This window comes from Coffea arabica, chromosome 11c, assembly GCF_036785885.1.
Source record: "Coffea arabica cultivar ET-39 chromosome 11c, Coffea Arabica ET-39 HiFi, whole genome shotgun sequence".
NCBI classification, from domain to species: domain Eukaryota; kingdom Viridiplantae; phylum Streptophyta; class Magnoliopsida; order Gentianales; family Rubiaceae; genus Coffea; species Coffea arabica.
The window spans coordinates 34330653-34342984 of NC_092330.1; the positions used below are offsets into that span (position 1 = coordinate 34330653).

The window sequence follows — 12332 nt, forward strand, 5'->3', positions numbered from 1 at the left end:
ATCAGCCGGTTAGCAGGTAAAATCCAAACAAGTCCAAAGCACAGGGAGGTTAAGTGGGAGTTTCTAAACAATGAGGAGGTTTCGTGTCAATTTCCTTAACCACAGGGGGATTTTATGTACTTTACCCTAAAAAAAAAGCCAGAAAAAGAAAGAAAAGCTTTCACATCATTATGCATTGAATTCTTTTTTTTTTTTTGTGTTTATTTTTTAAGCGCAACATGCATTGAACTTTTAAAACGCGTTTAACCCGTGATTAATGAAAGTCCTTCATGAAAACGACATCGTTCTCTTCCAAAAACCATTGTACCATTGTCTTCTCTCATCGTTGTAAAAACCAGAACCTTGTCTTCATATTTCAGCTGACTCTGTCACTCCTCACTCCACCGCCGCCGCCGACGACGAGACCGTCACCGTCACTGCCGCCGCCACAGCCACCGCACCCTTCTCTCAAAAGCTTTGAGAAAAACGGCCGTTTCAGTCAATGGCTTCCGTTGCAGCAAATCCCTCCATTAAACAATCTGTGTTTCTATCTCCATCCTTTTTTCTCAGCTCCCAAACCAGCCCATTTAAAGGAAGCCAATCTTTCATCCAATTCAAAACCCCAGTTGATAACAGAACTTCCCTATCGATTAGGACGGTGCGGTGTTCGCAAAAATCCGGCGTGGCCCATGTCGTCAACAATGATGCTCCGAAAAAGCCTACTGCAAATCCCATTATTGTAATTGATAATTATGATAGCTTCACTTACAATCTTTGCCAGGTCTGGCCATTTTTTTTTGCATTTTTGGGTTTTCTTTTTCGTGATTTATTTTCTCAATTTGATAATTTTTGTTCCTGAGTTTCTGTTTTGAAGTATTTGGGAGAGCTCGGGTGTAACATGGAGGTTTACCGGAATGATGAGCTGACGGTGGAGGAATTAAAGAAGTAAGCTTTATCTTGCTTCTTTGGGAGAAAATCTTGTATGCCAGGTTTAAGTGAAAAAACAGAAGGTACAGCTGAGTGGTTGTACTTTTGCTATTGGTGTTTGCCCTTTTCAGGTGCATGAGGTCTGACTTGACGATATTGATTTCCTGGTTTTTTATTTTGTTTTGCAATGTATTGATCCTTGAACTGCAGTAAGTTTTTGTGTAATGACCAAATAGTCCCTCATTTTATGCATGTTTACATTCAACCTGGCCCTCTGTAGTTGCGTGATTTCATGCAGAAAGGGTATTCTTGATGAGGCCATTGTTTGCCAATATTCTGCACGTGCCATCAATTGTTTAGAAAAGGCCAAATAATTCTTTTTAATTTGTTTATGATTTTTATAGGAAAAATCCAAGGGGGATTTTGATATCTCCAGGACCTGGTGAGACTAACTTTTATTCATTTTTTTAAAATTTTTGCTGGAATCTTTTTTTTTCTCTAGTGAAACTTATCTATCATAATCATTGCTAGTTTTTTTTTGCAATAACAGGAGAACCTCAAGATTCAGGAATATCATTGCAAACAGTATTGGAACTGGGGCCAAATGTACCATTATTTGGCGTGTGTATGGGGCTGCAATGTATTGGGGAGGCTTTTGGAGGTATCTTTCATTTCCTATAATAAACTGCTAGAGAATGTGTTTGAATGGTTTATCATTGGTTCAGAAGAATTTCTGCTAAGAAAATGCAGGGTTTTGATCTCGTACTAAACAAATTGAGATGGAGCAGTAACTTTTTTTTTCTTTGTTCCATCCGTGTCCAACTGAACAAGATGAAATATTTGGATCCATTGTTTGAATTCTCCAAACAATTATTGCAGTGATATGATAGAATTCCATTGTTATGATAGAATTCTCCAAAATCCTTACATGATACCTGTCAAAGATGGCATAATCAAAGTCATAATAGTGGTACATGCATTGTGAATTTGATGCTTGCAACCGCTGACGAATTTGGTACATTCTTGATCTGGCCAATCAGATAGTCAACCTTTGCCAGGACTCATTCAAGTTGATTAGACTCTCTTTACCAAATAAATCAGCACCTCGGGTCATTGATGTGAGATTGAACTTGTCAGAATACACACAACCTGTAAGGTTTCTGAGATTCAGCATGCTAGGCTATTCTTACAAGTAATATAATCACTGACTAGGCCAAGCATCATGGAATTCGTGAGTTTCTTCTCATGTTGAAAGCTTTTCCATGGCCCATTAACATTAAAGTAAGGATTAAGGACCAGTACTACCTGAAAGAATTGGATGGAGGCCACTATAATGGACTTGGATCTGACTCAACGATGTTATGTATCTTGCACAAAAAATGTAGCCATGTAAATTCTTATTTGTTATTTAAGCCTTCAATGGATTTTGTGGGGCCTGTTTTGCTATTCTTATTCATTTTTCAGCTTACTCTGTTGCTTTGGATTCTCTGGTAAAATTTGTTTTATGAGCAGGGAAAATTGTGCGCTCACCTTTTGGTGTGATGCATGGAAAAAGTTCTCTTGTGTACTATAATGAGGGTGAAGAAGAGGGTTTGTTAGCCGGCTTATCCAAGTGAGTTGTTTTGTTTATGACATGCACTTAAGTGCTCTTGAACCAATTTCTGCATGTTTGGAGCTTGTTTATTGTCAATAATGGTCCCTGTCATGTTAATATGCAATTGTTAAAGCATTTAATCCTGAATATCTGGAATTATCAGAGTTTTTCCATTCCTATTGATGTGATGCATTAGAGCTTGATTCAATTCTTGGTCTTTGCCCTTAAGATTCACGTTATGACTCTAGGCCCACCTTTTAATGAACAACTAGGAATGCTCCTTGCAGAAAGCTTTTTCTGATACCAAAGTATAGACTAGTGAAGTCCCATATAGATGCTTTGCACCAGCTACACTTACCAGTCTGAGAAATAATATAGTGAAACGTGTTGCAAGCTTTATATGCAGAGGATAGTCAATTATTATTGTTGGCCTAATTCATACGATGGACTAAACTGGAACAATAGAAACTGATGACTCATTGATGGGTGTGTTATTTATCAGCTGCATGGTTATCTTTTTGCAGTTTGACCTTGCAACTTGGTATTCATGTTGTCATTGACTTCAAGCTGCTCATTTAGCATTCTTGTGCTCACAGACACAAAACGACAATTTGTTGGATAGAAGCAAAATGTTGAAGGGAACCTACAATCTTTCTTGGTCCAAATTGTCTTGTTTAAGAGTCAAAAACCTGAAATCTTCTTTAAATCTTAGCATGCATGGCATTAGAGAGTCAAATGGGAGTAATGTAAATTGCATGAAGTTGGCTACCTTAGCAAGCTTGCTGTGTGAGATGATAATAGTTTCTCAGGTCGTTGTCTAAAGGGGATTTGCTCTAGGCTTAATTTAAGTCAAAGATGAAGACTGTAATTACTTAATGTGTGATCTTTGTATATGACTATGTTTTGTTTTGGCACCATCCTGGATCCCTGTATATGCTGATACCTGGATTTGTGTTTATGTTGCAGCCCTTTTACTGCTGGTAGATACCACAGCCTTGTGATTGAAAAGGAAAGTTTTCCTAGTGACAAACTTGAGATAACTGCTTGGACGGAAGATGGACTCGTTATGGCTGCTCGTCACAAAATATATAAGCATCTCCAGGTAAGGAGTTTACTTCCCGGCCTTCCTAAACATGTTCCAAGAACACATCTCATGCATGAAACATTCACACATTGGGAAAAAGATGTATTGTGCATGCATGCGGAGAGGCATTCTTTTGACCCAACTCCCACAAATGGTCCATCAAATTCAGCAGGTTTAATCTGTACATGTTTGAATTTTAAAAATTAGGAACCATAATGGACTATATTAGATAAGTAAAATTAGTAAGAGGTTGGATTTGGAAACTTCAATTTGATGGGATTATAAATATAAGATCTCCAACATACTTCTCAGCTAAGTAACTTAGTGGAATATCTATAGAAGTTCGTTTTCCAGTTTGCCATGGCCACGGGGTATTAGAGCGATACAAGTTCAGTAATTCCATTATTTCTTTTTGTTGGAAACTGATTTTAAATCTGATGCTGGATAGTTTAATTATATATTGATTTTAGAGGAGAATAGTAGAAGATCCTAGTAATAAAAGGTTAGTGAATTTCCAAAACTTGGCTACCCTACCTCTCTGAGGAATAGGAAGTTAGAATCAGAATTGGGTCTAACGTTCGGATTTATCGAACATATTGATGCAGCCACCACTTATAAAGGTTAGAGAGGAAAGCCTTCATTGTAATTGATCTTTTTAACAACTTTGCTCAAGAAGCTGGCTCCTGGCTACCTGGCAAATTATTTTGTTTTAGATAATAGAGCTCACTGGCTGAATTTGATCTTTTCATTTTGCTAGGTAACGTGCTTTCAAAGGACCCCAAAAGACATATTTGACCTGATTGCAAATGTCTGATTTCATAAAAATCCTTGACCTTTAGCAATTCCTTATTTTTCTTCTCTTCAATTTTCTTTTTTATATTTTTAGTTCTTCAAATGCAAATCTCCTCCTGTCACTTTCTCTGTTGCAACTCTCTCTCTCTCTGTGCGACCGTGCGTGTTCGTCCCAGGCAGGGCAGACATACACTACTGTATATAAGAGAAATAGCAGAAAAATTAGGACTGGTAGTAGACCCACACCCCAATCCCCCAAGCAAATGGCCAGCCATGGAGGCTTGGCCAAGACATGGAGGCTTCTCCAAACATTGTTGGGAGTGTGTAGCAAGACCTAGAGGCTTCCAGAACACTCTAGGTTGTTCAAGAGCTTGTACATAAGAGGATTAGTACTAGAATGGTGCAAAACCTTCTAGAGGATTCGCACTTGTGTAGCATAGAGTAAGGGAACGTTCAAGAGATTAGCGGAACGTTCTAGACAAGCAAGTTAGGTAGCTTAGTTGGTAGAATTTTCTAGTCTTGTAAAGGATTCTTGGCTTGCCTATAGATGGGCCCCCCTCATTTGTAAGCCAACTTTTGGAGCCTTAGTGATATAAAGCTTTCCTTCAAGCCTCCAACGTTCTCTTTCCCTGCTCTTTACTTTATGCTTCTGCATAAATTCTGCACGTTTAGAGGTTAGGCTGAACTAGCAACCGTTCAAAGCTTAAGTCTTGGACGATCGCTAGTGCCGCATGGTGCGTTTGCTTATAGGATGTTAAGCAGCCCTCTCCGAAAACATTGCTACAGATCTTCTGTAACATCTTTCTTTCCTGCACTGCCATATTCCTTCTTCTCCTCTTCCTGCACTGTGGCTTTGTGGTAAATGCCTTCAGGACATCTGATTCTCCCCATATGACAGATTCTGATAAACACACACACACACACACAGAGATATATATGTATGTATGATGCATGCATGCTTGTATTTTTATCTCACACACGTAGGTTTGGTCTTTTAGTTATCTTGGGTACTTGTAAGATTTTTGAGAGTTTTTTTTTTTTGTTTGTTATCGTATTCTTCTGGTTTTGTATGTGTGCATGTATTCTGTGTTGGGTAAATTGAGAGAAATAGGTACGTAGATCAGGGGGTAAAAGAAAAATGGGGAAGGATGCTGCTTGCTCAGGCCATGAACAATATTTTAAAGTCAAATCCTACATTATGTGTCCTGAGGCAATGAATAAGGAAAGAGTTGCAGTTGTATTCATTTAATCCTCAAAAAGATAGTGTCATGTTTGTCATCTTGGAACTTTTAGGAGATTTTCGGTAATCAGATGATTGAGTTTGCTGTGAACCCTGAATTCTATTCTGTCAATGATGAACGAGATTTTCAAGGTACTCTCACCAAAACAACCCATGAATGGTGCCGTTTCAAGGATGCGCTAGTGTTTCTGAAGGCCATTTGAGCAAGTTAAACTACTTAAAAATTTGCTTCTTTTTTGGAAAATACTTTGTCTTTTGAGAACAAAAAAAAAAAAAAAAAAGGTCAAAGGAATGTGAGTCGTAAAGGAAGATAAAATCCGTTGGATGATTATTTGCTTTGATTTTATAATATTGGCATTGTTGTTCTTGACTAACAATCAAAGGTGACAAGTGAAAGAAAGTAAATGTTAAGGGCTAAAGTGAAAATTATGCTATATTGGGATTTAACATGATCAACTTCACGTTTTGCTTTTGTCTGAAAAGGCAAAAGTGAACTTCTGGGTATATAATTACATTAGTGTATAATGTGGTAAAAAAAGCATTTCAACTTTAGAAGATGAACATTCTGCAGAGTTGACTACCTTCCATAATGTTAGGTTCCTGTTAGATGTATCCCGTGCATAACGCATCTCATCAGGGTTGTTAAAGGCATGATGCTAAAAATTGCAGTTAAAGGTATGATCCATTAAATAAAGGTAACCGACTAGGCGTCAGGATGCACAACTTTTTCGTATTTTCTGAGCTTGTTTGCTAGTTAACTTTCTTGGTTATAGTAGTCTGAGATGTAGGAGTTCATTCCTGTGGAGGTTCTTTTAATAGGTTTGTTATGCTTGAAAGTACAGAAGTTCATGTTGTCTGTCAAGACACTGAATCTTGAGGATAAGCTTCTCTTTTAATCTTTCATCAGATTTGCATCTCTTATAAGATTTTTATCTTGTTTTACTGTTCAACCTGATGTTTTGCTTACTTCACAATGCAGGGAGTGCAGTTCCACCCAGAGAGCATCATAACTGATGAAGGCAAAACAATAGTTCGTAATTTCATCAAGATGATTGAGAGAAAGGAAGCTGAATCTGAGGAATGAACAGTTATAATTTATCTTGTCAAAGCATCATGTTCAGGGAATTCATAAATTCTCAAGACTAGATATTGCAATTTATTGGTTTGTTTTCTTTTTGGAATAGAATTTAAAAACCCTCACTGGGCTCTCCTACCCTTAACAGTGTGTGGATGTAGAGTTGCTGCTGTATACTTTTCTACAAGGCTAAAACGCCTTATGTAATATTGTTTGGACTGTTTTTTCTGTTTTTTTTTTTTTTTTATGTTGTGCATATAGAAAATGGCAATTGTTTAAAGATCTGTTAATGCATGACTGACTTTTGTGATAGAGCTAGTTATGTTTTTACAAATTTGCAATGCAATACCAGAAAATAGAGTAAAACCGAGACTCACATAAGTTTTTTTTAAAAATATTTTTTAATATTTCACCAGCCATTTTAATTTATACATTGCATATTAATTAGTTAATGCCACTAGATCTTGAGTTTTTCCATTATTACATTCATGGTACCAAATATTTTTAGAACATCTTCAATACTTTGTCTAATGGCTATGGGTGCTGTGCATTGGTTGTTTTGGGGAGGGGGAAGGGGGGGGGGGGGGTTTTCAAGTTTAACTATTTAAAAAGTACGGGCTTTTTTAATAGGTGTCTAATAAGCAATAGTTAACACATCTATATTCTATTTAATCTATAGTGTATACACACGCTAACAACTATTATCTTCTCTTTTATTTATGTACTTTTTCTAATTAATTTCGTTGCATTTATTCGTTTTTCTTAATTAATTTTAGATTTTTCAAAATTTATTTAGCATATGAAATATATCTTAATAAATGTCCAATAGATACCTGCTGGAAAAACCCAAAAAGTAAAATTATAATTAGGAAAGTATCTAAAATCAAGGGGCAATAATAGATGCGACTGCATGCACCTGTACCTGAGTGCAAGAATTTTCATACTGTAAGGACCAAGTTGCAGCATTTTGAAGTTGAAGGACTGCAGTGAAATTTCCAAAAGTTCAGTTAACCCTTAGTGAAACTTTTCCCAAGGCACTTACCATTTGTCTCCGCAGCTTCTGCTGTCACAATCCCTGATTCATCGGATTCCAATATTTACCACATCAGAAAAATTGTCCTCAGAGCATATGACAAAGTCTTGAATTCAATGGCTAAACAGACCAAATGGCCTTTATATTTTGGATTATCATACACAAAGAATCATGCTTATGATACAAACATTCTACTGTGCTTTCATGGATAGATATCATTTTTTTTTTCCCCATAAACAATACCCCTTTAAAAATTGGAAGACATTAACCCCACCACAAGTTTCTATATAATAATAACTCCATCTATTAAATATGTTTATTGGAACATATGACAATGGGAATTATAATACATAGCTGAAGACAATAATACATCAACAAGGACATGGCTGGGAACCTCAAGGTATGAAATATATACATACCCCTTGATGATCAATGGCTAATATAAAAATCTTATCACCCTCTGTAAAACAATCTGTGGACTTCTCTTTTTATCTTCTCATCTTTTTTTTCTTTTTTTTTGGTTTTTGGGGGTGGTATGCACAGGGAAAGAACATCATTAATCAAGACTAGAAAGGAAGGTGTGACAGTACAAATATAGGATATAACAACATCCACAAGACATTCATTCTTACGTAGAGGATGCCTCTCCCTAACTTGATGATGATGATCTGCTCCGGTGGTGTCGCTTGCCCCGGTGACGGTGAGCTCCTCCGAAAGTAACGGGGTCGAATGCACGGAGGCCTTCAGCTTCCTCAGCATCTAGGACACATTCAGCTGGAGGGACCGTGTATCGAGCACGGTCATAGCAGTATGAGTATTGCATATGCTTCTTCCTGAAGTTTTGCATTCTAATTCTTTGTTCAGGTGTGATACCAGTAGGGATTGAATCATGTTTTGGAGCAATGTCACACTTTGTTGCCTGCTCAGTAGGATCAACTGCACAGCCATGGAGCACGAGGTCGGAGAATTTTGCAATGTATGGGGCATATTTGTAATTGATTCTGAATTTTCCTCCATTTGTAGCCCAATCAGAACCATCCCATATTGTTGCATACAATGACATAGGCTTGGAAGGGAAGTCCCCACCCATTGTTGCTGTCCTTTCGAACTCTCTTATGGGGACATTATCAACATAAAAGCTGCAATAAAAGAAAATGAGATACCAAAACAAACAAAACAGGATCAAAGTCTTGATGAAAAGACACCATAAATGTACATTAGCCAGAACAAATCCAACAAGCGTGGTCTCATTGCTTGCTTGTAGGCTCATCTTTGATGTGGGACAAGAGTTAAAAAAAAAAAATTTTTTTTACTGCCTGGTGCACAGTAAAAACGTCTCTGTAATGTGTCTGGGGATGTTGCTGATTTTATTTGAATTTTTCTTGAAGACAAGCTGTATTGGCCATATAATACCCACTTCTGTTCACCTCAATATGTCCAAAAGGCACTTAAATAAGTAAGTAAAACATGAAACTACTAGGAAAAGGGGAAAAAACCTTGAAATCTGCAAATTGCATTGCATCTTACGGGCGTGCAAATATGTAAAAACAATGGAAAATCAGGATAGTATTCCAAAAATGCAAGAAATAACTGCTAGTATCCTCAAACAAAAAACAGACAAAATTCTGTTCGCAAAACAGCCATAATAGTGAAATTGGACTGTTCATGACATACTGTAGTCATCAAGTGAAAATTTAATATTGGTAAGAATAATAAAAACTCCACAATATAGGATCCCAAATGCAGATCAACAATATTCAAGTACAGATGGGAAACTTATGGTTACATAATTGTCATTCTCACTTTGATCAGGTTGCTGATTCATTAACTGCATACAATCAAGAATTGATAACAGAGAGCATAAAATTCCTTTACAGGAGGATCATTACTTCTCATTTACTATTCTTGGTAACGAAAATAAGAAATATAGTCAAATTAAGACATAACATAACATCTTCAGAACAGGAAATAAACATGGAAGGATCCACATAGCATTTCCAAGAAAGGAAAGGCTATAAATATAGATTGAGACATCACAGCAGAAACCCCAAAAACAGTAAAATCAGAACATCAGTGCACATAGAACGCCTCCATCAAAGAATCAGTCAAGTAAAAGCTGTTACAGAGCAAAGTATGCAACCAAAAATAGCAAAATTCAGAGGACAAGAAGGAAACAAATAATGCAAGATTTTGGGATTCTTACATAATCTGATCCTCAGTCCAGAGGATACTGTACTGATGGAAATCTTCCGAAGGATCAAACCAAAGCCCATATCTTTCTTCTCTGCCAGCGTTTGTGCTACCATTTCCATAAATATTGGTCTGCATCCTCCAGTCTTTACCCCTTATGTTCCCCAAGAACTCAAAATCCACCTCATCATGGTTCTTTTGAAACATTTCACCATTTGACATCTGTCATCCACCAAAATAAACACAATTTTAGCATTAAAAAGGAAAAGTAGAAAAAGACCTTGCTTCTTTAAGAAAAAAACTTGCATATAATTTATAATCTCAAAAAATTAAAAAATTTTCAGTAAAATTATGAAAATCAAGAAACTCCATGGAGAAAATATGATCAAGAAAATCCAATCTGGGCTTCTTTTTATTTTATTTTCTTTATAAGAATGAGAAGGATGAACCATGAAGAGAGTCTAAGAGGGTGAGTATCTAAAGTTGTACCCTTGATCACAAGGTTATGTGGGATTCTTCAGCTTGATCAAGGAAAAACTTACATAAAATGCTACAACAACGCCAGCCGTGTAATCTGCTGGAAGCTTAATAGAAGCACTGAAGAATCCCTGTGAATAAATGTCTTGTGACACAAATCCAGAACCTGTCATCACAACAAACCAGTGCAACAAAGGGGGAAAAAAGGTCAAAGGAAAGCCGAAGAACCATTTCTTAGAAATCCAATAAAACAATTAAGAAAAATTGACCTGTTCTTTCATCTAAAGTAAGATGAACTGATTTTCCATCTTTAATGACCATAAGATTATCATCACCAAAAAGCTGAGAGTACCCTTCATCAAATGAAAGAATTGGAAGGTTTTTTGAAGCCCCACAAACCAAAACAATGAAGGTGGTTAATGCAAAAAATCCCAGATGAAAATTCACCATTCTTTTGTCCTCTTTTTTTTATATATATAAAGAGCTTTTCTGTGATCAGTTTGTCTGTATAAGTGAAATTGTTCCAGGTGTTTCTCGGGGTGTTTAGTGTGTGTTGTGTGTGTAAAAGAGTCGTACTGAGAAAGCAAATGTGAGAGAGAGGAGATGATATGAAGAGAGACTGAAACTGAAAAGGAGTGAAAACAGAGGAGTCTCAATCTCTATGGAAGTGAAGAGAAAGAGAGGAGTGACAAGGCTGATGAGAAGGGAGACAAGAGGGGCTGTGATTTTATTGGGTGCTGAGACTGAAAGGTGACACTTGTGAACTGTTCAAAAGCATAGACAAACTTTCAGTTGAGAAAATCTCTTGTTTTAGTAGTATTTTACATTAGTATTATTTATTTAGTGAAAAGTGCCTTGCTAATTTTTTAGCTTGGGACTTACCTGACTGCTGTGTACTTGACAAAAATCAATTCATAAGTTGGACAAACAAATGGACATGTGTTTGGATTTAGAGTTATTTGAAAGAAAAAAAAATTTGACATCACAATCATTTTTTTAAAATTATTTTTATTCTTGAATTATCTTTTTATCTACCTATGTCACATTGCAACAGATGTTAATTTTAAAAAATTTTCTAATTAATTTTTAGTCGAAATTGAGGAAGTTAAAAGGTGATTTTGTCGCAATAAATCATAGTCCCCTGAGTTTTATGTAACATTGATTTTTTAAAAAACTTTTGTGGTAAGACAAATTTCAATGTTTACAAGAAGCGTTTCAATATTTTTTAGATGGGTTTTTGTAATGGGTGTCTAATAGGTAGTTGTTAACATTCTTAAATCATACTTAACCTACCATATGATTGCACATAATAATAATAATTATTATTCCTTACATTTACATACTTTTCTAATTAATTTTATTTTTTTTAAATTTAACACTTGAACTATATCTTAACAAGTGTCTATCCATTTGTTACGTTTGTACCCGTACATATAATGCATGTAATATAATGCATGTAGGTTCTTATGCTAGGTAGAATAATATGAATTAATATTTTTATATGAAAAAACTATACTTAAGTGAGAAGTATTCATCCTTGTTTGGTCAGTATTTAGTATTTACGACTAAATAAATAAACAAATAAATACACCATGATGAAAAAAAGTTAACTACTCCCTCCGTCCCACTTTGATAATTCTGTTTTCCTTTTTCGTCTGTCCCAAATTGTAATCCAGTTTCCAATTGAAGAATATAATTATATTTTAATTTTCCTAAAATACCCTTATTCAGTTTAAGTTATTGTTACTATAAACCTATTCTATTTCATGAGAGTTGATTCTTTTTTTACCATCAATTCAAGTTCTCATAAAGTTATACTCTAATTAATGTGAGGGTATTTTGAAAAAATAGTTACCTAAATTGATTGTTCCAACAAAGTTAACTACTTTTTCGTATGAAAAAAAAATCTGGACTATCAAAATGGGATGGAGGGAGTAGAAT

The 12332-nt window shown here is 35.8% G+C and overlaps 2 protein-coding genes across 2 annotated transcripts; one reads left to right on the forward strand and one right to left on the reverse strand.

The window, feature by feature from the left end:
* Positions 1-269: 269 nt before the first annotated feature.
* On the forward strand, positions 270-6919 carry LOC113717385 (anthranilate synthase beta subunit 2, chloroplastic-like). Its single transcript, XM_027242207.2, has 7 exons — positions 270-760; positions 854-924; positions 1311-1348; positions 1457-1567; positions 2419-2518; positions 3467-3602; positions 6596-6919. Exons 1-7 carry the CDS (start codon positions 482-484, stop codon positions 6698-6700), a joined length of 840 nt encoding a protein of 279 aa, XP_027098008.1. The 5' UTR covers positions 270-481; the 3' UTR covers positions 6701-6919.
* A 1085-nt stretch (positions 6920-8004) lies between these two features.
* Positions 8005-11104, reverse strand: LOC113717384 (probable xyloglucan endotransglucosylase/hydrolase protein 27). Its single transcript, XM_027242206.2, has 4 exons — positions 10661-11104; positions 10457-10557; positions 9928-10136; positions 8005-8863 (listed from the first exon to the last, which is right to left on the reverse strand). The coding sequence occupies exons 1-4, from the start codon at positions 10839-10841 to the stop codon at positions 8374-8376; spliced, it is 981 nt and encodes a 326-aa protein (XP_027098007.1). The 5' UTR covers positions 10842-11104; the 3' UTR covers positions 8005-8373.
* Positions 11105-12332: the final 1228 nt, after the last annotated feature.